The sequence below is a fragment of the Mesoplodon mirus genome (genome assembly GCF_964341445.2).
Source record: "Mesoplodon mirus genome assembly, chromosome: 10".
Classification (NCBI taxonomy): Eukaryota; Metazoa; Chordata; class Mammalia; order Artiodactyla; family Ziphiidae; genus Mesoplodon; species Mesoplodon mirus.
In genome coordinates this window covers 42,936,278-42,961,582 of record NC_138986.1, presented here as the reverse complement: position 1 = coordinate 42,961,582, position 25,305 = coordinate 42,936,278, and the positions used below count along the sequence as shown (strand labels likewise).

The following is a 25,305-nucleotide window of genomic DNA, read 5'->3' as shown; positions in this document are numbered from 1 at the left end:
GTATATAATAGTATGTTCACTTTTTAAAGATATTTTATCTGATAGTGTGTTAGCAGCAGGTCTGTTTAAACTTTATCTTGTTATTATGGCTCATTTCCTTTCCTTTGATATCGAGAACTAAAAGCATTGTTAACATTCTTCTCCTGGAAGGAATGAAATTACTTGAAGCAAGAAAAGCACACCAGGGTGGTTGTTTGTTTGCAGTTACGACTGTAGATGAAAAAGAACAAACAAACAAAATATACCACCTCAGCAGCTGCCAGTCCCTTAGACTCCACTTCAGGTGGGGACGCGCAGCGCCTGTGAAGGCGTGCAAGGTGCAGGAGGTCTCTGGAGCCTGCAGGGGCCTCGCTGCCCGCAGCCTGTGCGACCAGGCTCCTGAGCAGCTGGCCTTCACACTGCTTCTCGCTCACCTCAGGCCTGGCAGATACTTGCTTTCACATGCAAGTCTGCCTTTTCAAACTGTCTGCAAAGCCAAATGCTGAGACTTAACGGCAACCAAAACTGCTCTCTCAACAAACTGAATGAAGGTGGCACAGCAATTATGCTGTAAATTACTGTGTCAGATGCTTTTGTACCTCAGATTAAAAATATTGCTGAGGTCAGACACCCACACTTTTCATGACTTTCTTCAGAAATAGCACGTTGGGCCTCCCTGGTGGCGCAGTGGTTGAGAGTCCGCCTGCCGATGCAGGGGATACAGGTTCGTGCCCCGGTCTGGGAGGATCCCATATGCCGCGGAGCGGCTGGGCCCGTGAGCCATGGCCGCTGAGCCTGTGCGTCCGGAGCCTGTGCTCCGCAACGGGAGAGGCCACAGCAGTGAGAGGCCCGCGTACAGCAAAAAAAAAAAAAAAAAAGAAAAAAAAAAAAAAGAAATAGCACGTTGTACTCTGAAACACAAAAAAAGTTACTTGACATGTGTTCTTACAAGTGACTGAGGCCAAATCTACATAGAGCTTTTCTACTGAGATGGTTGGAAACTGAACTAATTTTGTAAGAAAAAATTTCCCCTCGAGTATGTGTCTGTAATTCCAGATTAGCCCAGACTTCAGCTGTACCTCATGTTCAGTGGTTTTTATCTGAGTTTGCTTTGTGAGTTCACTGTGGGGGGATTTAACCTCTTTTACCAAAGAGGAAAGTGTATGTTTGTTTATTTTAATAGAAAATGTGGACCAAAAAGATTCTTTCCCTAAAAATGTATTTTAACCCTGTTTGCATGACTGACTTCCTGTGAAACATAAATTTTAGAATACTGAGGTGCTGGAAGGTCACAGCAGACTATCTGTGGTTATTGGGGAGGTTAAACCATTTACCTTGTGAGTTTACATGGTTTTCTACAAATACTAATTGCACTAAACTATGCCAAACCAACGTACGTACCTCGGTCTCTCACTGGCGTCCTGCTCGCTGGGCTACTGAAGGCGCTTGAGGCTCAGCCTCCATAAACGTGCAAGCGGTGCAGTGGAAGGAGCATATCTGGCTTCCTCTGGTTGGTCCTAAGTTGGAACTGGGGACAAAAATTATGGACGCTGTCAGTTATTAACAAAATCTTAGCGATTTGGGGTCGATTGTTTCATGCATTTTAGTTTGGCTTCCTGGATTTTTACAAAAGGTAACAATCCAGTCTACAACTTGTAGACTTCCTGCAAGTCTGACGTACAGCAGGCCGCCGGGTTCTGGTCTGGTGACTCTGGATGATGAGTTGGTTTCCCATGCTTACTGCTCTGCACTGCCAGCCAGAGTTCCGTTTTTACTTATGGTATGGCCATGATCCATTTGTATATTCAGTTGGTCATTACATAACCCTGAGCCTCAGTTTCCTCATGTGTAACAAGGATGTGAACGTGCCTTCCTCCAAGGCTTACAGGTAAGAATTGTGACAACATTTGGGCTGTATATATTTTTAACATTAAAATATTAGTCCATAAAAACAGCCTTCTTTACAGTGGGGCTGTGTCCATCTATCACATTTCTTCCCTGTATACATGATCTAATAATGACAGAAAGTGGGAGAACAGGACTTTGTTTTAGAACACCGCTTCCTCAGAATGGCCTACTGTGTAGCCCAGGATGGGCAGTGGAAAAGTCTGTCTGATACACCCAACACAGCCAAGCCTAAACTAGAGGATAAGAGCAGGAAAATACTATGTTTTTCTTTTCCATTGTTTTGCAACATTAGCACATAAGATTAGGCAATTGTCTGTTTTTTTTCTGTTATCAAATCCTATTGGGAGGCAAAGATTGCATTCTGTCACTTTTTACAATTGTGGTGGAAACACATCTGCTCTGACAGACAAGACTATGCTGTCCACAGAGGCTGCTGAAAGTGCTCTGGGTTCTACTACTATGATTTACACTTGCACCAATATTTATAATCAGTGTAGAAAACCTCTGGAAAGGATGCTAGAGATTTTTCTGTGTTTATCTTACACTGCTTTAGATTCTTAGTAGAAACTAAAATCAAATTTATATTATATGCACAACTATAGACACCATGAATAGCCTTTCATAAAGACATCACCACAAGGCCTTTCATAAATACATACATCAGTTCAGCAATCCAAGTATAGCCAACAGCTTGGCCTCACTATTCTCAAAATGCTTCTGTTGCATTCATTCATGCACCAAATATTTATTAAGGTTCTGAGAGCAGTGCTCACCCTGTACTTACCTGAGTTAAGAGAGAGCACATGCCTAGGCTCTTGCCAGGACCGGGGAGGAGCTGAGTCCCACTAATGAGAAGCTAGGGTTGAATACAGTCCAGCTAGCAGTCCCTCCCCAAAACACAGCCCATCCAGTCACCCAGTGCCCTTCTCAAAGCCACACTGCTGTGTTCATGGCCCGCTACACATCTCTCATCTCCTACTATGGGTCTCTCGCCCAGCCTCTCCCTATTCTGGGAATAAATTCCCCTAGAGGCTTTAAAGATTTTTCACTCTGCTTTTTGGTATTCTGCAATTTTACCACTTTGTGTTGGGCTATAAATTCATTTGTATTCACTTGGGACTTGTGCTTCTAGAATCTTAGGATTCATCTTTATCAACTGTGAAAAAGTCTCAGCCCCATTTTTCCAATACTACTTGCCTCTTTGCTGTTTTCTTTATTCAGTCCTGGAATTCCTGTTGGATGCTCATTGGACCTTCTCATTCTATCTCCCATGTCTCTTCCTCTCTCTTATTTTCCATCTCTTTATCGTTCTGTGCTGCATTCTAGGTAAACTCCTGAAAGACAACATGGCACAGTTGTTGAGTGCATGGTGGACAAGGCACCAGAACTTCTCTGCACCTGTTTCTTTGCTTGTTACCTGGGGGAAAAAAATACTCTCCCCCTACCTATGGCTGTTATAAAGATTAAATGAAGCTTTCAGAGCGCCGTCTGGCCCACATGAAGCACTGTGTAAGATTACATATTACACTCCAGTTTACTAATTCCCAATTCTGCTATCTAATCGGCTGTTTCATCATTGAGGTTTTAATGTCAATTATAAAAAAATTTCTGGACGGTCTACTGATTCTTTTTCAAGTCTTCCTTTTTCTACACTGTCTTGGTATTTTCTTTGGCTTTGATTCCTTCTAATCATTTGAAACCTACTAATTTTACATTCTCTTTGATTTTTCTGTTATCTTCATCTCATTTAGAGTAAAAGCCAAAATCTGTGCAGTGATTTATAAGGCTCTGTCAACACTGTCCAGTAAAACTTTTGCAAGAATGGAAATACTCTCTGAGCTGCTCAGTAGGGTAGCCACCAGCCACATGTGGCTATGGAGCACTTGAAATGTGGCTGGAGTGACTGAGGAATAAATTTTTAATTTTGTTGAATTTTCATTTATTTAAATGTAGATGGCCACATGTGGCTACTGTGTTGGACAGGACAAATCTGTGATCTGCACCCCCCATCGTGCTGTCACCTCTCTGACCTCATCTCCCACTTCTCCCACCTTGTTAACCCATGCCAGCCACGTGGGCCCTCTGGCTGTCACCTACACATGCCAGGGACACACTCCGCACTTGCTGTTCTCTTCCTGGGAAGCTCTTCCCCTAGATAGCTGCACGGCTTGTTCGTTTACCTCTCTCAGGTCTGTACTCCGCTGAAACCTCCATGACCTCTTCCTTCCTCTCCCTGGCAGAAAACTGCACATTTCTCCTCTAACACATTTTCTATCTCCTTTCCTACTTTACTTTCCTCCTTAATGTGTGTTGCTAATCCGGCACAGTTTTATTTTCTTGCTTATTATCTGACTCTCCCACTAGACCATATCCCATGAGGGGAATGACTTTTGTCTGTTTTGTTCCCTGCATACTCCCAGCACTTAGGACAATGTTCAAGAAGTATTTGCTCAGTGAATGAACAAGCAGAAGTTCTTGAGGCTCTGTCCTGTTTGTTTGTTGTTTCTACCAACTCTTGTTTGTGATGGTTTGTGTCTTTGTGTGGTCTCAGACTTTTGATTGTGAGCCATCCCTCAGCAGGGCTTTTTCCTCCTTGTGAAAACTTCATGACAATGTCCTTTCTGAGGGGTTTCGAATTTGTATCTGTCAGGTACACCAGGTAAGTCTGCCAGATAAAATACAGGATACCCAGTTAAGTTTGAATTTCAGATAAAAAACAAATAATTCTTTAGTTCAAGTATGTTCTGTGCAATGGGACAGATTTATACTAAAGTATTCATGTCCTTTAATTTTTATTTGCTAAATCTGGTAACCCTAATACCAGGAGTATCACCCACCCTGCACCGGTTTGTATTTTAATTGGATTGGTGCTTCCTAGACTATACTGAAAGTCTAGACCCAAGCCTGTGTGCAGCACAGCCCCCTGGTTTTAATTCCTCAGGGGAGACTGCCCTTGTCACCCAGGGTCATTCATTCATCCTTTGTTGTCTTACTAGACAGATTTTTTTAGGTTCACTGTTTCACTGTTCCTGCCATGCCTAACCCCAAATCTTGTTTCCTATCCCCTCCTGGAGGTTAAATACCCAGCATCTAAGGAACTGAAACCCTCCCCAACCCCAGGATGCCCAGAGCCTCAGCTCCAGTCAGTGCTTGTCACTCTACTTGTCAGTTTCTTCTTTGATTCTGATACCTGGGTATTTCCCTTTATTTCTTAAGATTAGCTGGGCCTTTTAAAGAATTCTGATTTTATTTTACCCAGGAATTCATAGACAGTTTTTCGTATCTTGGAATGATACCTCCCCAACAGACAGAAGAGATCATATTTATTGCACATAGCACAGGCTTTAGAACCATACAGAACTCAGGTTTAACCTGGGATTTAATCTTTTTAAATACATGATTTCAGGCACATTATACTGGTGTTAAATTAGTTAAACAAGGAGGATATGAGACTAATGTGGCTGTAATGCCATGGCAGCCTAGGTAAGCAAACCAAAATCCAAGCCTGTAAATAACTCAAGGTTATGAAATGGAAAGCTAAGGACAACCAGTCACAAATAGCGAACTAGTCTTTATGCTCTAGCCAATCAAATAATTTCCTTTCTTTGCTTCCATACTTTTCATACTTTCTCTAAGTCTTTCTTCTGGCTCCTTTGGTGGAGTGCTCCTAACTACTTACAGCTTGTCTCTACCCAATGAGAATCCAAAAATGCTCAAATAAACTCTTAAAAATTTTAATATGCCTCAGTGTATCTTTTAACACTGGTGATTTCTAAACCCACTTCTTAATCCCTAAAGTGGAAAGGATTATAAAAGGGCTGTTGTGGGGGCTTCCCTGGTGGCACAGTGGTTGAGAGTCCATCTGCCGATGCAGGGGACACGGATTCGTGCCCCGGTCCGGGAGGATCCCATGTGCCGCGGAGCGGCTGGGCCCGTGAGCCATGGCCGCTGACCCTGCGCGTCCAGAGCCTGTGCTCCGCAATGGGAGAGGCCACAACAGTGAGGCCCGGGTACCGCAAGAAAAAAAAAAAAACCAAAAAGGGGCTGTTGTGAAGACTAATTATAGCAGTGTTTTGCATAAAGAGGTGATCAATAAATACTGCCTCCTTTCCTTTCTGCCCAATCTGAAGTCTAAATTGTCTACCAACACCATTTCTTTTAGTCCTTTTCAAGTGGAGGCTGCCTTTTCTCTTCAACCATCCCACAATGCACACCTTCCTCCCGATTCCCACTTCCCCATCCACTCTCTCCTTCAGCCCCATGCAAAACCCTCTGCCTTTATGATACTCGTGCCGGCTAGCTCTACCACCTTTTCTTCTCCGTGTGTCACCTAATGTCTTCCAAGCCATTTTCCCCATTGACTGAGGACTGTCACCTAGCTCAATTCTTCTCCGTTTTTCCTCTGTTAATCATGTTGAACAGTTCAGTGTCCAACATGGTCACTTGTATGATTTTTTGACATTTACTCTAGAAACCTGCAGGTCACTTAAACCACCTCCACACACATCCACACTTGTTATCAGCAAGAACTCCAGCTCTGAAATCTTAATAATAATTCTGTCTTTGCTCGAAACCTCCAATTCTTCTGATGCCTCCCCTTTTATCCTACTTATTCACGGATCTCATTAAGAGATTTAATTTAATTTTTTTTTTTTTTTGCGGTACGCGGGCCTCTCACTGTCGTGGCCTCTCCCGTTGCGGAGCACAGGCTCCAGACGCGCAGGCTCAGCGGCCACGGCTCACGGGCCCAGCCACTCCGCGGCATGTGGGATCCTCCCGGACCGGGGCACGAACCCGTGTCCCCTGCATCGGCAGGCGGACTCTCAACCACTGCACCACCAGGGAAGCCCTAATTTAATTTCTTTAATGCCTAGATCCCGTCGTTTTCCTCTGGTTGCTAAGCTTTTTCAGTTGCCTCTTCTTCCCCATCAGTCACTTGAACTGTTTTGTCTGAGCATTTTCACTGTAATCTCTCCTGGACTGCCAAACCTGAGGCCCCGACAACATAAGTGCCCTTCAGGAAACCATCTTCACATCTCCATCACTGCAGCAGAAAAACACTGCGTAACTGTTCACACAGGGGCTCTTACCAACTCCCAGTTTCCAGTTTACCTGGGGCTCATTACTCCTCAGCCCCTTCACTTATCTTGGATCCACTTCTTTTTCCATCTCTCTCAGCAGCTATTCCAAAGCAATGCCGCTCTGCACAGTTTCCCTTTACTCTGAGATCTTGCCACCTCCTTCACCTAGGAAAGTCATTAAAATCAGATCCTACAACTACCTGTCCATCCCCCTTCCCACAAAAAGCTGTATCTACTCCAATCCTTCCCTCCTGTGTCGATGGAAAAGGTGTTTGAAACCTTCAGCCACTGCCTCCCCCTCACCTCTGATTTCCCTCCAATTATTTCCATTTCCCTTATTTTCAACTTCTCCCTCTGAACTGGTATCTTCCTCTCGACCTATAAACTTGTTCAGATCTCTCACAAATGTAAAGAATTCTCCCTTAATATCCCAAGCCCTTCTAATTACCTGTCCTCTTTCTTCCAAGAGCAATCTAAGCCTAGAATTTTCATATGCTTTATCTCCCATTCTTTTTTCTAATGGAATTTTTATTTTCTATAATAATCCTTTCCATTTGTTCAAGCCTTCTTTTGCATCCTTTCAGGCCATTTTAAATGGTCTTCATATAACTAATACACATTTTTGGTTTAATTTATGCTTAGGTGTTTTTTGTTGTCATTGTAAATGATCCCACACCCCTCCTTTTATATATCAAGAACCACTATGGCCCTAGTGGAAAAAAGCATGAATTCTGGGACTAGCCTGCCTGGGTTCAAATTCTTCTCTAGTTGTGTGACCAAGAAAATGTTATTTTACCTCTCTCTGACTCCATTTCCTTATTTCTAAACGAAGATCATAATAGTATATACCTCATGGGGTTATGGTGAACACTGCAAGAGTTAATACATGTTAAACCTTTAGAACAGTGACCCATAATAAGCACTATGTTGGTATTAGCAGTTACAGACATATATATTTTAATATATAATTAATTTTTTGCCCTGACTGATTTGTTTACATACTGTTCCTTTACTAACTTCCTTATTTCTAGTAGTTTTTAGTTGATGTAGTTTTTTGGGAATGTGATCGTAATGTCTGCAAATAGTACTGATGCAACCTCCTTTAATACTTATATGTACATTTAATTCCTCCAGTGCCACACGAAATGCTTCTAGTATCTCCCTACTAAACATGATGCTGGCTTTGGGGCATAGATTATGTTGGGGTATATGTTATTAGATTATGTCCCTTTTTTCCCCTCACCAAGAATGGGTATTGAATTTGACCAGTGCCTTTTCAGCATCTATGGAATTAGAAGCAAATGATTTTTCTTCCCTAGGATCCCTCTCTAGACCCAGCCAAATGATTAATTATACCAACAGATGCCCTAACATTAAACATTTGGTTATGGTGTATGAGTCTATTAAAGTGCTGCTGAATTCACAGTGATAATATTTTATTTAGAATTTTTGCATTAATATTCTTTTTCAAGATACCCTTTCATTTTTTTCTTTGTGCCAATCTTTATCAGGTTTTTTTAGCTTGACAAAAACAATTTAGAAGTTTTCTTCTCTTCCTAGGTTCTTCGCTTGCTAGGCATTAGAATTATCTGCCCTTTAAAGATTTAGTAGTATTACCCTGTGAAACTATATATTGGAGTAATTTGTCAGGGTTCGCAGCGATCTGACCATTTTTTTCTATTTTTTTCCTAGGGAAATCTGTTTAGATTTTAAAACTTCAGTTTTGGTAAATTGTATTCTCTTAGAAAAGTTTTCAAATTTATTCATATGGAATTGAACAAAACAGTCTTTCATTATCCTTTTAGTTCCCTCTGCTTTTATGGCTATTTCTCCCTTATTTCCTATTTTGTGCACTTGCCTTTAGTACTCTCCTCTTCATGACTGGTATAGCCAACAGTTTGTCTTTTTCCCCTGAAAAATCAGTTTTTAATTTTTTTTTAGTTCTACTATTTTCCCACTTTCAGAAGCTGATAATCCACTTGTTACCAGCCATAGGCAGAGGTAAAAATGCCCTTAACAATGGTGAGGATGACAATAGGAAGGCACCTAGTGACAATGACACTTCCATGAATGTCACGAACATTGCTTACTAAAGAATTGGAGACCGTAGGCAGGCGCGCACGAACACACACACACACACACACACACACAAAATTTGTGTGTGGGGGGAGGGGGAATGCTACGGTCTCAAGGATGGAGGACTCGTAACTTGAGAAGTTCTTGCATTCTAACAGTCACTCAACTACAAAGAAACTATTTCTACTGAAATCCAGATCCAGCTCAACCATCATTTTTAAAAATCAAAACAGTTGGACTTCCCTGGTGGCGCAGTGGTTAAGAATCCACCTTTCAATGCAGCGGACACGGGTTCGAGCCCTGGTCTGGGAAGATCCCACATGCCGCAGAGCAACTAAGCCCGTGTGCCACAACTACTGAAGCCTGTGCTCTAGAGCCGAGAGCCACAACTACTGAGCCCACATGCCACAACTACTGAAGCCTGCACGCCTAGAGCCCGTGCTCCACAACAAGAGAAGCCACTGCAATGAGAAGCCCACGCACTGCAACAAAGAGTAGCCCCTGCTGGCCACAACTAGAGAAAGCCCACGTGTAGCAATGAAGACCCAACGCAGCCAAAAAATGAATTAATTAATTAATTAAAAAAAATCAAAACAGAATCAATCCTAGGCTTCATCAACTCTTGCACCATTTAAGAAAAATAAAAATAATTATTGGGAGACCAAGACTGAAAAACCAACGATTTCATCTGTATTTCCTTTTTCCCTCTTTGAATATGGTCTATTAAAGATGAACCAAGAGATGGATTTGAGTTCTGCCCCTGACACTAGCTGTGTGACCCTGGAAAGTAATATCTTTCCTAGTCCTCAGTTTGTTCATCCTCATAATAAACAGTATTTTATTTGATAATCTTTATAAAGCCTTCCAGCTCTAACAATAGGTGGCAGTAAAATATCACATTTGGAATCTTCTGCCCCCTGCTGGCATTTTAGCAAATTGCAAATTTTACCTTTCCAAAGCATAGAGTCTAAGTTTAGTTGTCTGTTTTACATTTTGTGTGTCTAATTTTCCTTCTTATAGTCCATTCATCTATCATCCTACTTAAAGGCTAAGGCTTTCTTTGATAACCAAATACCCTCTTTAACTTGAACTTTAAAACAATCTTGTTACTTTTGCTGTTTAAATCTTCCTTCTCTCCTAGTTTCTTTGAAAGTTTTCTTGCAATCTCCACTATTGTGAGGGACTTTTATAATTTTCTTATGGTTCTATTTTTACTTTATAAATTTTGAGGCTAGTTTAAATTGGCATATACAAGATTAGCATTATTTTCACATCAGAATGTGAAGGTAGCAGGATACAAAATTAATATACAGAAATCTGTTGTATTTGTTTACACTAACAATGAAATATCAGAAAGAGGGAGTAAAAAAAAAAATCCCATTTAAAATCACATCAAAAAAAACAAAAAACCCAAAACCTATGAATAAATTTAACCAAGCAAGTGAAAGACCTATAAGCAGAAAACTATAAAACATTGATAAAGGAAACTGAAGATGATTCAAAGAAATGGGAAGATATCCCATGCCCTTGGATTGGAATAATTAATATTGCTAAAATGGCTATACTACCCAAAGCAATCTACAGATTTATTATTTTTTTATACAGCAGGTTCTTATTAGTCATCAATTTTATACACATCAGTGTATACATGTCAATCCCAATCACCCAATTCATCACACCACCATCCCCACCCCCCCACCGCTTTCCCCCCTTGATGTCCACACGTTTGCTTTCTACATCTGTGTCTCTATTTCTGCCCTGCAAACCAGTTCATCTGTACCAGTTTTCTAGATTCCACATATATGCATTAGTATACGATATTTCTTTATCTCTTTCTGACTTACTTCACTCTGTATGACAGGCTCTATCTAGGTCCATCCATGTCTCTACAAATGACCCAATATCATTTCTTTTTATGGCTGAGTAATATTCCATTGTATATATGTACCATATCTTCTCTATCAATTTGTCTGTCGATGGGCATTTAGGATGCTTCCAGGACCTGGCTACAGTGCTGCAATGAACAACGAGGTGCATGTGTCTTTTTGAATTATGGTTTTCTCTGTGTATATGCCCAGTAGTGGGATTGCTGGATCATATGGTAATTCTATTTTTAGTTTCTTAAGGAACCTCCATACTCTTCTCCATAGTGGCTGTATCAATTTACATTCCCACCAACAGTGCAAGAGAGTTCCCTTTTCTCCACACCCTCTCCAGCATTTGTTGTTTGTAGATTTTCTGATGATGACTATTCTAACTGGTGTGAAGTGATACCTCATTGTAGTTTTGATTTGCATTTCTCTAATAATTAGTGATGTTGAGCAGCTTTTCATGTGCACCTTGGCCATTTGTACGTCTTCTATGGAGAAATGTCTATTTAGGTCTTCTGTCCTTTTTTTTTTTTTTTTTTTTTGCAGTATGCGGGCCTCTAACTGTTGTGGCCTCTCCCATTGCGGAGCACAGGCTCCGGACGCGCAGGCTCAGCAGCCATGGCTCACGGGCCCAGCCACTCTGTGGCATGTGGGATCTTCCCGGAACGGGGCACGAACCCATGTCCCCTGAATCGGCAGGCGGACTCTCAACCACTGCGACACCAGGGAAGCCCTTCTGCCCATTTTTTGATTGGGTTGTTTGTTTTTTTAATATTGAGCTGCATGAGCTGTTTTAATATTTTGGAGATTACTCCTTTGCTGATTCGTTTGCAAATATTTTCTCCCATTCTGAGGGTTGTCTTTTTGTATTGTTTATAGTTTCCTTTGCTGGGCAAAAGCTTTTAAGTTTCATTAGGTCCCATTTGTTTATTTTTGTTTTTATTTCCATTACGCTAGGAGGTGGGTCAAAAAAGATCTTGCTGTGATTTATGTCAAAGAGTGTTCCTCCTGTTTTCCTCTAAGAATTTTATAGTGTCTGGTCTTACATTTAGGTCTTTAATCCATTTTGAGTTTATTTTTCTGTATGATGTTAGGGAGTGTTCTAATTTCATTCTTTTACATGTAGCTGTCCAGTTTTCCCAGCACCACTTATTGAAGAGACTGTCTTTTCTCCATTGTATATCCATGCTTCCTTTGTCATTAGTTGACCATAGGTGTGTGGGTTTACCTCTGGGCTTTCTATCCTGTTCCACTGATCTATATTTCTGTTTTTGTGCCAGTACCATACAGTTTTGATTACTGTAACTTTGTAGTATAGTCTGAAGTCAGGGAGCCTGATTCCTCTAGCTCCGTTTTTTTCCCTCAGGATTGCTTTGGCTATTCGGGGTCTTTTGTGTTTCCATACAAATTTTAAGATTTTTTGTTCTGGTGAAAAATGCCATTGGTAATTTGATAGGGATTGCACTGATCTGTGGATTGCTTTGGGTAGTATATTCATTTTCACAATATTGATTCTTCCAATCTAAGAACATGGTATATCTCTCCATCTGTTTGTGTCATCTTTGATCTCTTTCATCAGTGTCGTATAATTTTCTGAGTACACGTCTTTTGTCTCCTTAGGTAGGTTTATTCCTAGGTAATTCATTCTTTTTGTTGCAATGGTAAATGGGATTGTTTCCTTAATTTCTCTTTCTGGCCTTTTGTTGTTAGTGTATAGGAATGCAAGAGATTTCTGTGCATTAAGTTTGTATCCTGCAACTTTACCAAATCCATTGATTAGGTCTAGTAGTTTTCTGGTGGCATCTATAGGAGTCTCTATGTATAGTATCGTGTCATCTGCCAACAGTGACAGGTTTACTTCTTCTTTTCCAATTTGTATTTCTTTTTCTTCTCTGATTGTTGTGGCCAGGGCTTCCAAAACTACGTTGAATAACAGTGGCAAGAGTGGACATCCTTGTCTTGTTCCTGATCTTAGTGGAAATGGTTTCAGTTCTTCACCATTGAGAATGATGTTTGCTGTGGGTTCGTCATATATGGCCTTTATTAGGCTGAGGTAGGTTCCCTCTACGCCCACTTTCTGGAGAGTTTTTATCATAAATGGGTGTTGAATTTTGTCAAAAGCTTTTTCTGCATCTATTGGGATTATAAGGTTTTTATTCTTCAATTTGTTAATATGGTGTATCACATGGATTGATTTGCGTATATTGAAGAATCCTCACATCCCTGGGATAAATCTCACTTGATCATGGTGTATGATCCTTTTAATGTGTTGTTGGATTCTGTTTGCTAGTATTTTGTTCAGGACTTTTGCATCTATATTCATCAGTGATATTAAGTCTGTAATTTTCTTTTTTTGTAGTATCTTTGTCTGGTTTTGGTATCAGAGTGATGGTGGCCTCACAGAATGAGTTTTGGAGTGTTCCTTCCCTTGCAATTTTTTGGAAGAGTTTGAGAAGGATGGGTGTTAGCTCTTATCTAAATGTTTGATAGAATTTACCTGTGAAGCCATCTGATCCTGGACTTCTGTTTGTTGGAAGATTTTTAATCACAGTTTCAATTTCATTACTTGTGATGATGGGTCTGTTCATATTTTCTATTTCTTCCTGACTCAGTCTCGGAAGGTTATACCTTTCTAAAATTTGTCCATTTCTTCCAGGTTGTCCATTTTATTGGCATAGAGTTGCTTGTAGTAGTCTTGTGATGCTTTGTATTTCTGTGGTGTCCGTTGTAACTTCTCCTTTTTCATTTCTAATTTTATTGATTTGAGTCCTCTCCCTCTTTTTCTTGATGAGTCTGGCTAAAGGTTTATCAATTTTGTTTATCTTCTCAAAGAACCGGCTTTTAGTTTTATTGATCTTTGCTACTGTTTTATTTATTTCTATTTCATTTATTTCTGCTTTGACTTTTATTTCTTTCCTTCTACTAACTTTCAGTTTTGTTTGTTCTTCTTTCTCTCATTGCTTTAGGTGTAAAGTTAGATTGTTTATTTGAGATTTTTCTTGTTTCTTGAGGTAGGCTTGTAGAGCTATAAACTTCCCTCTTAGAACTGCTATTGCTGCATCCCATAGGTTTTGGATTGTTGTGTTTTCGTTGTCATTTGTCTCTAGGTATTTTGTGATTTCCTCTTTGATTTCTTCAGTGATCTCTTGGTTATTTAGTAATGTATTGTTTAGCCTGCATGTGTTTGTGTTTTTTACTGTTTTTTTCCCATAATTTATTTCTAATCTTATAGCGTTGTGCTCAGAAAACACACTTAGTATGATTTCAATTTCCTTAAATTTACCAAGGCTTGATTTGTGAGCCAAGATGTGATCTATCCTGGAGAATGTTCCATGTGCACTTGAGAAGAAAGTGTAATCTGCTATTTCAGATGGAATGTCCTATAAATATCAATTAAATCTATCTGGTCTATTGTGTCATTTAAAGCTTGTGTTTCCTTATTAATTTCTGTCTGGATGATCTGTCCATTTATGTAAGTGAGGTGTTAAAGTCCCCCACTATTACTGTGTTACGGCCAATTTCCTCTTTTATAGCTGTTAGCATTTGCCTTAGGTGCTCCTATGTTGGGTGCATATATAATTGTTATATCTTCTTCTTGGATTGATCCCCTTGATCATTCTGTAGCGTCCTTCCTTGTCTCTTGCAACATTCTTTATTTTAAAGTCTATTTTATCTGATATGAGTATTGCTACTCCAGCTTTCTTTTGATTTCCATTTGCATGGAGTATCTTTTTCCATCCCCTCACTTTCAGTCTGTATGTGTCCCTAGGTCTGAAGTGGGTCTCTTGTAGACGGGAAGTGGGTCTCTTGTAGACGGCAATATATATGGGTCTTGTTTTTGTATCCATTCAGTTAGCCTGTGCCTTTTGGTTGGAGCATTTAGTCCATTCACATTTAAGGTAATTATCAATATGTATGCTCCTATTACCATTTTCTGAATCGTTTTGGGTTTGTTTTTGTAGGTCCTTTTCTTCTCTTGTGTTTCCCACTTAGGGAAGTTCCTTTAGCATTTGTTGTAGAGCTGGTTTGGTGGTGCTGAATTCTCTTAGCTTTTGCTTGTCAGTAAAGCTTTTGATTTCTCAACTGAGTCTGAATGAGATCCTTGCCGGGTAGAGTAACCTTGGTTGTAGTTTCTTTCCTTTTATCACTTTAAATATATCATGCCACTCCTTTCTGGCTTGTAGAGTTTCTGCTGAGAAATTAGCTGTTAACGTTATGGGAGTTCCCTTGTATGTTATTTGTCATTTTTCCATTGCTGCTTTCAATAATTTTTCTTTGTCTTTAATTTTTGTCAATTTGATTACTTACTATGTGTCTTGGTGCATTTCTCCTTGGGTTTATCGTGCCTCATACTCTCTGTGCTTCCTGGACTTGGGTGGCTATTTCCTTTCCCATGTTAGGAAGGATTTCGACTATAATCTCTTCCAATATTTTCTTAGGTCTTTCTCTCTTCTCCTTCTGGGACCCCTATAATGCGAACCTTGGTGTGTTTAATGTTGTCCCAGAGTTCTCTTACACTGTCTTCCTTTCTTTTCATTCTTTTTTCTTTATTCTGTTCTGTAGCGGTGAATTCCACCATTCTGTCTTCCAGGTCACTTATCCGTTCTTCTGCCTCAGTTATTCTGCTATTGATTCCTTCTAGAGCAGTTTTCATTTCAGCTATTGTACTGTTCATCTCTGTTTGTTTGTTCTTTAATTCTTCTAGGTCTTTGTTAAACATTTCTTTCATCTTCTCGATCTTTGCCTCCTTTCTTTTTCTTTGGTCCTGGATCATCTTCACTATCATTATTCTGAATTCTTTTTCTGGGAGGTTGCCTATCTCCACTTCATTTAGTTGTTTTTCTGAGGTTTTAATCTTGTTCCTTCATCTGGTACATAGTCCTCTGCCTTTTCATTTTGTCTGTCTTTCTGTGAATGTGGTTTTCGTTCCACAGGCTGCAGGACTGTAGTTCTTCTTTCTTCTGATGTCTGCCCTCTGGTGTATGAGGCTATCTAAGAGGCTTGTGCCAGCTTCCTGATGGGAGGGACTGGTGGTGGGTAGACCTGGGTGTTGCTCTGCTGGGAAGATCCCAGTAAAACTTTAATCTGCTTGTCTGCTGATGCGTGGGGCTGCATTCCCTCCCTGTTTGTTGCTTGGCCGACTCTGGGAGAGCTCATGCCAAGGAGTACTTCCCAGAACTTCTGCTGCCAGTGTCCTTGTCCTCACAGTGAGCCAGAGCTTCCCCCCGCCTCTGCAAGAGACCCTCCAACACCAACAGGCAGGCCTGGCTCTGTCTCCTATGGGGTCAGTGCTCCTTCCCCCTGGGTTCCAATGTGCACACTACCCTGTGTGTGCCCTTCAAGAGTGGAGTCTCTGTTTCTCCCAGTCGTGTCAAAGTCCTGCAATCAAATTCCGTGAGCCTTCAAAGTCTGATTCTCTGGAAATTCTTCCTCCCATTGCCAGACACCCAGGTTGGGAAGCCTGAAATGGGGCTCAGAACCTTCACTCCAGTGGGTGGACCTCTGTGGAATAACTGTTCTCCAGTTTGTGAGTCACCCACCCAGCGGTTATGGGATTTGATTTTATTGTGATTGTACCCCTCCTACTGTCTCACTGTGGCTTTTCCTTTGTCTTTGGACGTGGGGTATCTTTTTACTGAGTTCCAGTGTCTTCCTGACGATGATTGTTCAGCAGTTAGTTGTGATTCCAGTGCTCTTGCAAGAGGGAGTCAGTCTACAGATTTAACGCGATCCCTATCAAAATACCCATGATATTTCTCAAAGAACTGGAATAAATAATACTAAAATTTATACGGAACCACAAAAGACCCAGAAATGTCAAAACAACTGTGAGGAAAAAGAACAAAGCTGGAGGCATAATCATTCCAGACTTCAGACAATACTACAAAGCTACAGTAATCAAAACAGCGTGGTGTTGGTACAAAAACAGACATACAGATCAACGGAAAAGAACAGAGCCCAGAAATAAACCCACACACCTATGGTCAATTGATCTATGATAAAGGAGGCAAGAATATACAACGAAGAAAAGACAGTCAGTTCAACAAGTGGTGCTAGGAAAGCAGGATAGCTACATGTAAATCAGTGAAATTAGAACCTCTCATCACACCACATGCACAACTAAGCTCAAAATGGTTTGTCATGACACCATAAAACTCCTAGAAGAGAATATAGACAAAACATTCTCGGACATAAATCGCAGCTGTATTTTCTTAGATCAGTTTCCCAAGGCAAAAGAAATAAAAGCAAAAATAAACAAACTGGACCTAATCAAACTTAAAAGCTTTTGCACAGCAAACGAAACCATTAACAAAAGACAACATATGGAATGGGAGAAAGTATTTGCGAACAATACGACTGACATTAATATCCAAAATATATACAAACAGCTCATACAACTCAGTATCAAAAAAACGAACAACCCAATCAAAAAATGCACAGAAGTAAGTAGACATTGCTCCAAAGAAGATATAGACAGTTCCCCAAAGACATTCAGATGGCCAACAGACACATGAAAAGATGCTCAACTCTGCTAATTATTAGAGAAATGCAAATTAAAACCACAATGAGGTATCACTTCACACCAGTCGGAATGGATGTCATCAAAAAGTGTACAAATAATAAATGCTGGAGGGTGTGGAGAAAAGGAAACCCTCCTACACTCTTGGTAGAAATGTAAATTGGTGCAGCCACTATGGAAAACTGTATGGAGGTTCCTTAAAAAACTAAAAGTAGGGCTTCCCTGGTGGCGCAGTGGTTGAGAGTCCACCTGCCGATGCAGGGGACACAAGTTCATACCCTGGTCTGGGAGGATCCCGCATGCCGCGGAGCGGCTGGGCCCATGAGCCATGGCCTTTGAGCCTGTGCGTCCGGAGCCTGTGCTCCGCAACGGGAGAGGCCACAGCAGTGAGAGGCCTGCGTACCGCAAAAAAAAAAACAAAACTAAAAGTAGAGCTACCATATGATCCAGCAATCCCACTCCTGGGCATGTATCCAGAAAAGATGAAAACTCTAATCTGAAAAGATACATGCACCCCAATGTTCATAGCGGCATTATTTACAATAGCCAAGACATGGAAACAACCCAAGGCCCATCAACAGATGACTGGTTTAAGAAGATGTGGTATATGTATACAATGGAATACTACCCAGCCATAAAAAAGAATGAAATATTGCTATTTGCAACAACATGAAACAACCTAGGGAATATTATATTAAGTGAAGTCAGACATAGAAAGATAAATATATGATATCACTTAAATATGAAATCTAAAAAATAATACAAATGAATCTATCTACAAAACAGAAACAGACTCAAAGACATAGAAAACAAACTTATGGTAATCAAAGGGGAAAGGAATGGGGAGAGATAAATTAGAAGTATGGAATTAACAGATACAAGTTACTATACATAAAACAGATAAACAACAAGGATTTATTGTATAGCAGAGGGAACTATATTCAGTATCTTGTAACAACCTGTAATAGGAAATAATTGGAAGAAAAAATATATATAACTGAATCACTTTGTTGTACACCTGAAACTAAAACAATATTGTAAACCTACTATACTTTAAAAAAAAAAAAAAAATATATATATATATATATATATATATATATATATAAGTAGCTTTCTCCATGCCTGATAATGCTTTTTTTTTCCCTTGAAGTCTATTCTCTTTGATATGAATATAACTATCTCAGCTTGCCTTTGGAGAATATATGCCTAGTGTATCTTCTTTATCTTTTCACTTTCAAACTTTCTGTATCCTTAGGTATGTTCCTCATAAATAACTTTTTGCTGGATTTTTTTCCAGTTTGAATCTTTTCTTTCAACTGGAGAGTTTAGCCCTTTATCAAGCACTGTCAAAAATCTAATCCCAGTAGCACTTCCTTGGCTTCTGCCAGGATACACTAGCCAAATCCTACCTTTTTTGATGTGTGGTCTTTCTTCTCCCTTACCAGGCGCAGCACATCTGCAGCCAGGATTTGCTAGGATTTAACCCTAGTTATAGGCCTAGGAGCAAACAAAGAGGAGAGGGGCAGTTACTGTCTTGGGCTGTGGGGAAGAGGGGGAAAAGGGTGGGAGGAGGAGGGGTGGGTAGCAACCTCTGCAGCATCTTCCAGCATAAGCAGAGGTGATTTATTAGGGAAGGCTGGGCTACTTCTGCAAGACTATAGGATGCAGTAGGGACTGCAGAGTCAACATCTTCAGGGGCATCCATCCAGGTGTCCCCATGGCATGTTTCAAGGTTCTAGGTTTTCCCTACAAACACCTTGAATTTCACAAAGTATAATATGGCTGAACATTTAAGTCAAGTCTCTGAAGCTTTGTGACTTTAACAATTAGATCCTCAGCCTGAATCTCGGCTGTTTCAATCCTTCCATTGCAGGAGAAAAGGCCTCCTTATAAGCTCCCCAGAGGTCTTTTGGCTCTCACATTTCAGTATTAACAGCTTGATAACATCCCTCAGTCTCTCATTATCCTTCTCTAGGTCATCAATACAACCAAGCAGTAACCAGCCAATTCTGCTGTTTTTGTAGACACTGTCCTTTCTGTATTTATCAAACGCCTGCCTCATTGAACTTCTAGAGAATTCCTCTCCATGGGGATATTTGCCTAAGTTACCACCTGTTTCTGGGGTCTCTAAGACTGCCCCCAGGTTGAGTGACTTGCTAGAAGGGCCCACAGGACTAAGCATAGACCTGTACTCACAACTGTGATTTATTACAGAGAAAGAACACCAAGCAAAATCAGCAAAGGGAAAAGGAAATATATATATATATTATATATATATATAATATATATATATGTTATATATATATATTATATATATATATATTATATATATATTATATATATATTATATACATTATATATATATATTATATATATAAAAATATATAACATGAAAGAATTGCAAAATGTTTATTTTTTTAATGCAATTAATACCATTTTAATGTAGGAGAGGCCATCTTTATTTACAGGCTAATAAAAAAATACTAACATGAACAAAGTCCAGATGAAATGAGCATGAGCTCCAGGAGTCTTCTCCCAATGGAGTCACACAGGATGAGCTTAATTCCTCCAGCAATGATGTATAATATGTATAAAGTACTGTCCACCAGGAAGCTGGCCTGAGCCTGGGCATAGGAGGAGTCCAGGGTTTTTATTGTGCCCAGTCAAGTAGGCACTCTTTGCCTAGCATGTACCAAATTCATGATTCCCAGAAGGAAAGCAGGTGTTCAACATAAACCCTATTGTCTGTACAAACATTTCAGGCACAGTAAACCACTCTTATCAATTAGGGAATGGGGGGAACACCCGTGAAATCCAAACTGCTGGACAGTAGCCACAGGTGAACCTCAAAAGCAGGCCTTTCTAAGGATAACAGGTTCAGGCCTGCTTTGGTAACTCTTTTCTGCACACCATCTGTGAAATATCTAGTAACTGAGCCATAACCTTGTGCCAAGGCCTATATGTATACCACTTACCAGCCAGGATGTCATCCTCTTCATCCTTTGGGAGGGAGATGAACCATGTCCTAAAATCCTATTAACCTGTTTTCTCAGATCTCACTCCTGGTCCACTTGTGATAGTCTGGGTCCTCCAAGAAGCAGACACCAAGACCAAGAAGGGATCAGCTACAGAACAGACTTACTAGGGGCAGTGCTGGTGAGGAAAAGCAGGGTGAGAGCTGGGGTTGGTGGGAGGCTGGGAGGCAACCAGCCCCTGATGCAGGCATGACCCCAGGTAAATGAAAGAAGGAAGGTTGGGTGAAAGTGACTTAGAGACTATAACGCAATCCTAAAGGAGTCTGGCAAGACCGTCAGGTAGTCTTCAAGCCCAAGTGAAGGAGTCAACTCTCTGCCATGCTCAGTCCCTGGTTGGCAGCAGCATGAGGCAGAGCCTGTGCATTAATGTGGGGATGACCAGAGTGCAGAGGCCGGAGGGCCTTCAGTCCCTTATGTTCCTTCCTGCTGGAGAGCTGAGGGGTGCATTTTCCTGGCTGCCACGACCATGACTGTAGCTCTCAAAATACACCTGAAAAAGATTTGTGATCAGACAAATATTCAGCACCAACAACACATGGTAATTTGCAATAATACCTTTCAGCTAAAAATTTTTTAAAAAGGTTAATTATAAAACCCCTTAAATAAAATAATCTTTTTAATTTAATAAAAAGAACAATATCCTATGTGGGTGAATTCTGGGGAAAAGACTTTTCCAAATTGCTTGGTGAATTGGAAGCTGACACACAGCATATTGTATTGGGACTAAATCAAAGTTACTCAATGACAAAAAAATAAATACTTCTAACTGTTCATAACTCAAGTAATTTTCTGAAATATGGTTTACATTAATTAATACTTAGAGTAAAATACCATTTGTGAGTTCTTCCTCCTGACTGACCTCAGATACCCTTGATAAAGAAAAAGCATTCCTACACATTCTACACCTAGTTCTTAGGTTGACTATAAATGGCCACATGTAGAACTTCTGAGGCAAACAAACTGAACAATGTTTATAGATATTTCTAAAATTATTTTATATACAATTTGGGAACTTCTAAATCATATATGCTTAGATGATAAAATGGATAAATACCTTCTTACATAGTATCTAATAGGATTTGTTTTCTAATTTTTATCAATGTTATCCTCAAAGGCAACATTCGCCATCAATATTTGTAACATAAAACTCACCCAAGGAGACTAGAGTTTTTGCATCTGCTACGATTCGACAGAAAACTGGCCCCACAGCTGCTCTGGCAGCTCCTTCCAACCAATATGCTTTTAACTAATTCAGATTAAATAGTTCCTAAAATCAAACAGTTAATTCCTACTAAAAAAAAACTGTTCCACCATAGTAACTAGATTCAGCCTTTGCATGGACTTTATGACTTGCTGGTACAAATAACAGAAGCTACTAGAAATAAATAATAAGTAAAATATATAACATGAAAGAATTGCAAAATGTTTATTTTTTTAATGCAATTAATACCATTTTAATGTAGGAGAGGCCATCTTTATTTACAGGCTAATAAAAAAATACTAAATTCATCACAACTAGATATAATACATTTGTCAAAAATCCTATAGATTTGAGGCGGACCCTATGTGGAAGACTGGATAGGTGGGATAGTGATTACGTAATAAGGATGTCAGAAATGTGCAACTTACACATGAAATCAATATACTGTTTCTAAACATGAAAACAAAGTAAGTCCACGGTGGAGGGAACAGAACCAGCACCAATGACAAGCTGGGCTAACTTCTGACAACTGTTCAGCTAAAACCATTCAGTTATATTACCAAGGATCAAAAAATTATCTCTTTTCAATCTATTTTAAGTCTCATAACCCAAATGTTGTCTGCCATCATATTCACAACAGACACTTAGAATTTTAGAAGTTAAATGTAAATATATACACACATACATACAACCCTCACACTCCTGAAAATTTTTTCTCAGCTATTCTGTTTGTGTGTGCATATGTATATTCTTCTTTTTCCTTTTTAATTGTAATGGCTTTGCAACAGTTCTCTCCTTATCTGTTTGGTTTTGTCCTTGAAACTCGTTATGAGTTTCTTTCCTGTAAATGTGAAAACATAAAAACTTTCTCATTCAGTCCTTTGGGAAAAGTCTGTAATTCTTAGTTCATCCCCCAAAGACTACATATTCTAAAATGAACTTTTAACTGAGTACTTTCTAAACACCTGATGGGAATCTCATAGTAGCATCTGAGCAACAGCGCTCTCACATAGGCCTGCAAAACCAAGGTGAGGCAGGAATGAAATGGGAACTGACCTTTGCAATTTTAAACTACCTGGGAAATTTTTCATTCTGCTTATCAGCCCAAGAAAGTTTGTATCACAACCATCTCATACAATTCTTCATATTACACGGCGTCCTCATAGAAATGCCAATTCAAGGCTCTAAAAAAAAAACCCTTTATAGACATATTAGTTCTTGAAAATCAAAAGGTGTTAGCTAATATTTCCTAAGGAATCAGTCTTAGTAGATAAAGGATACTCTTTGAAAAACTGCCATGGCCATCCCATCCCAGGCTGTGTTTTAAAAAGGTAAGATAACACGGTTTCAAGTCAAAACAAAAAGTTTTCAGATACGTGACAATGGAAATTTTTTTGACTAAATGAATAAATACACTGGCTAAAATCCAGTTTGCAGATCTCATGTCATGCATGGGGGCATGTGTTGGAGTAGGGGATGCATAAGGAGAAGACTTTTTTTCTTTTAAGAGGCCTAGCCTGCCAGGAGCAAACAATAACATGTAGCTTGCTTATTCAATTATACAATTAAATACTAGCTTCTGCTTAGAGGCAACGCTATGCTACAAGGTATTTTAATATCAGTAACCATATATACTATGAAGTGCATTTCTATTACAAATTAACATGGTGATATACAGATGAACAAAACCACCCAAAACAAACCATAAATGAGCAACAGTTAAAACATAAAGTTTATAAATAGCAAAACCACCAAATAAAGTATATACATTTTATAGATTTACCTATGAACAAATATACAGTGCATCTAGGAAAGATAAAAGAACATGTTTTATATCACATAACATTTGAATATTAGAAAGAGATACTGATAATACTCTAAAAGCCTTCTCCCAATCAATATTCCCTTCAACGTATGTCCTTTAAAACAATGATACTGGCAAAACTATCATCTCTTTAAATGCAATGTTTTCACTTTCCCCTGCCCAGTACAGTGGCCTTCGGAACAGTAAATAAGAGAGCAGGCACTCCATGCTTATTCCTGGGATAAGCAAAGTAGCAAATCTAGTTTGCATATGAAAAGCACTTTAGCCAAACAAACACAAACAAGAAAAGCCAACCAAAACAATTACCATATCAAAACATGTTCACCTTATCTTACCCTCCAGTGCCTCAGCTTTTTGGATGATTGGCAAATCAGTTAGGTACTTTCAGAGAAAACTGCTTTGGAATGTATCTCATTGACATGGTAATAAATTTGAGCTTTTACTGACAGAAAAGATGTATCTTTAAGTGCCAGGACTATCATAAGACAAACATTATGAACAACTCAAAATGTATAAAACTGTCTTTTGTGGATTCCAGAAAAAAAGCATTTGTGACTAAACATTAATAACGTAATACTCCAATACCATGCACACAAGATCAACATAATTGAGAACAGATATTTTACGCTCATCTGCATTTCTTCTAAAAAACCTAAAATGTACAATGTACAATAACTTTTCTGAAACTATTTCTAGTGCAGCATTGATTGATAAAGGATTGCTTAAAGAAAACTATTTTGTACTGAATGAATAACACTGAAAAGCAAACTCATAATAAATGATCATTAAGAACTGATTTAGATATCAGGAAGCATATTAAATTAAAAAAAACACTAAAACCATTCTTTCAGTTAAAAAAAAAAGTTAAGTCAAGCCTACGTTTCTGCAATTCAAGTTCTGTCCTTTGAAACACCACACTTAACATTCTGGAATATACAATATGAATTCATTTATTCTCTTATATTTAAAGGCTATTTCTTAAAAAAATTCCAGTTAGCACTGTCCTTCTACTAAATGGAAAAGGAATCAAAACAGTAGTGCTTCATTTAGTACTTAAGAGCCTAGTACTATCCTTTTGGGAAACACATGCTTTGGTGCTTTACAATATTAAGAAAATCAAAATTACTTTACATGCAATAGCTAATTATGGTATACCAGAGAAAATAGGGAGTTTTATGCATTTAGAATTGTTCATGTGAAGCCCTGAGGTACCCGCCTTTCATTTAGGCAACAGCCTCCCTTGATCTTGTACAGTCTTTGTCACCGTCTTCCCTAGTGCCCCAAATTCAGAATAGTCTGATTAACAATCTTGTCTGGAGATAGTCAGTTTAGTAAGATTTTTTATGATACAGACTGTGCAGATCATCTAATTTAGAAGCACCATCTTCGAGTGGAGTTTCACTTGAAGTTCCTAGGTCTCCATTTTCATGTCCATCAGTTACTGCTTTCTTATTAAATCCTGAAAGAAAGAGAAAAAAAACAGATACTTTCTAGTTGAAAAAAAAAAAGTGATACTTTTATTGAGCTATAACAAAGGAATGCCCACTGTAATTAATAATAATAATATGGAGCAAATAATGGGACCCTAGATTAATCAAGTCAGCAATCTCTGACAAAGGAATTCTTCCTTCTTATAGCAGATATCAAACACTGTACAGATTTTTTAATATTATCTATTGGACCTATCTAAAAATTATATAAAATTTCCTACCAAATTTTCTATGAAACTTAGAACTGATACACACAATCCCAAAATTCAGTAAGTTCTACTCACACAAATACCTGTTGAACTGTAAAGTGTATTTTTCT

General features: G+C 39.2%; 1 protein-coding gene and 1 long non-coding RNA gene across 2 annotated transcripts in view; both read right to left on the bottom strand.

Annotated features, from left to right (window-relative positions):
- Window positions 1-42: 42 nt before the first annotated feature.
- LOC309811347 lies at window positions 43-4,846 on the bottom strand. Its single transcript, XR_014295136.1, has 4 exons — window positions 4,401-4,846; window positions 3,085-3,221; window positions 890-1,507; window positions 43-651 (listed from the first exon to the last, which is right to left on the bottom strand). It is a non-coding gene; the product is annotated as an uncharacterized lncRNA (long non-coding RNA).
- Window positions 4,847-21,880: 17,034 nt separating this feature from the next.
- Window positions 21,881-25,305, bottom strand: part of GOPC (golgi associated PDZ and coiled-coil motif containing) — a 42,845-nt gene continuing 39,420 nt past the window's right edge. Inside the window, exon 8 of the mRNA XM_082633746.1 lies at window positions 21,881-24,955. Coding sequence (XP_082489872.1) covers window positions 24,825-24,955 — 131 coding nt within the window. The 3' untranslated portion in view covers window positions 21,881-24,824. The remainder of the gene's footprint in view (window positions 24,956-25,305) is intronic.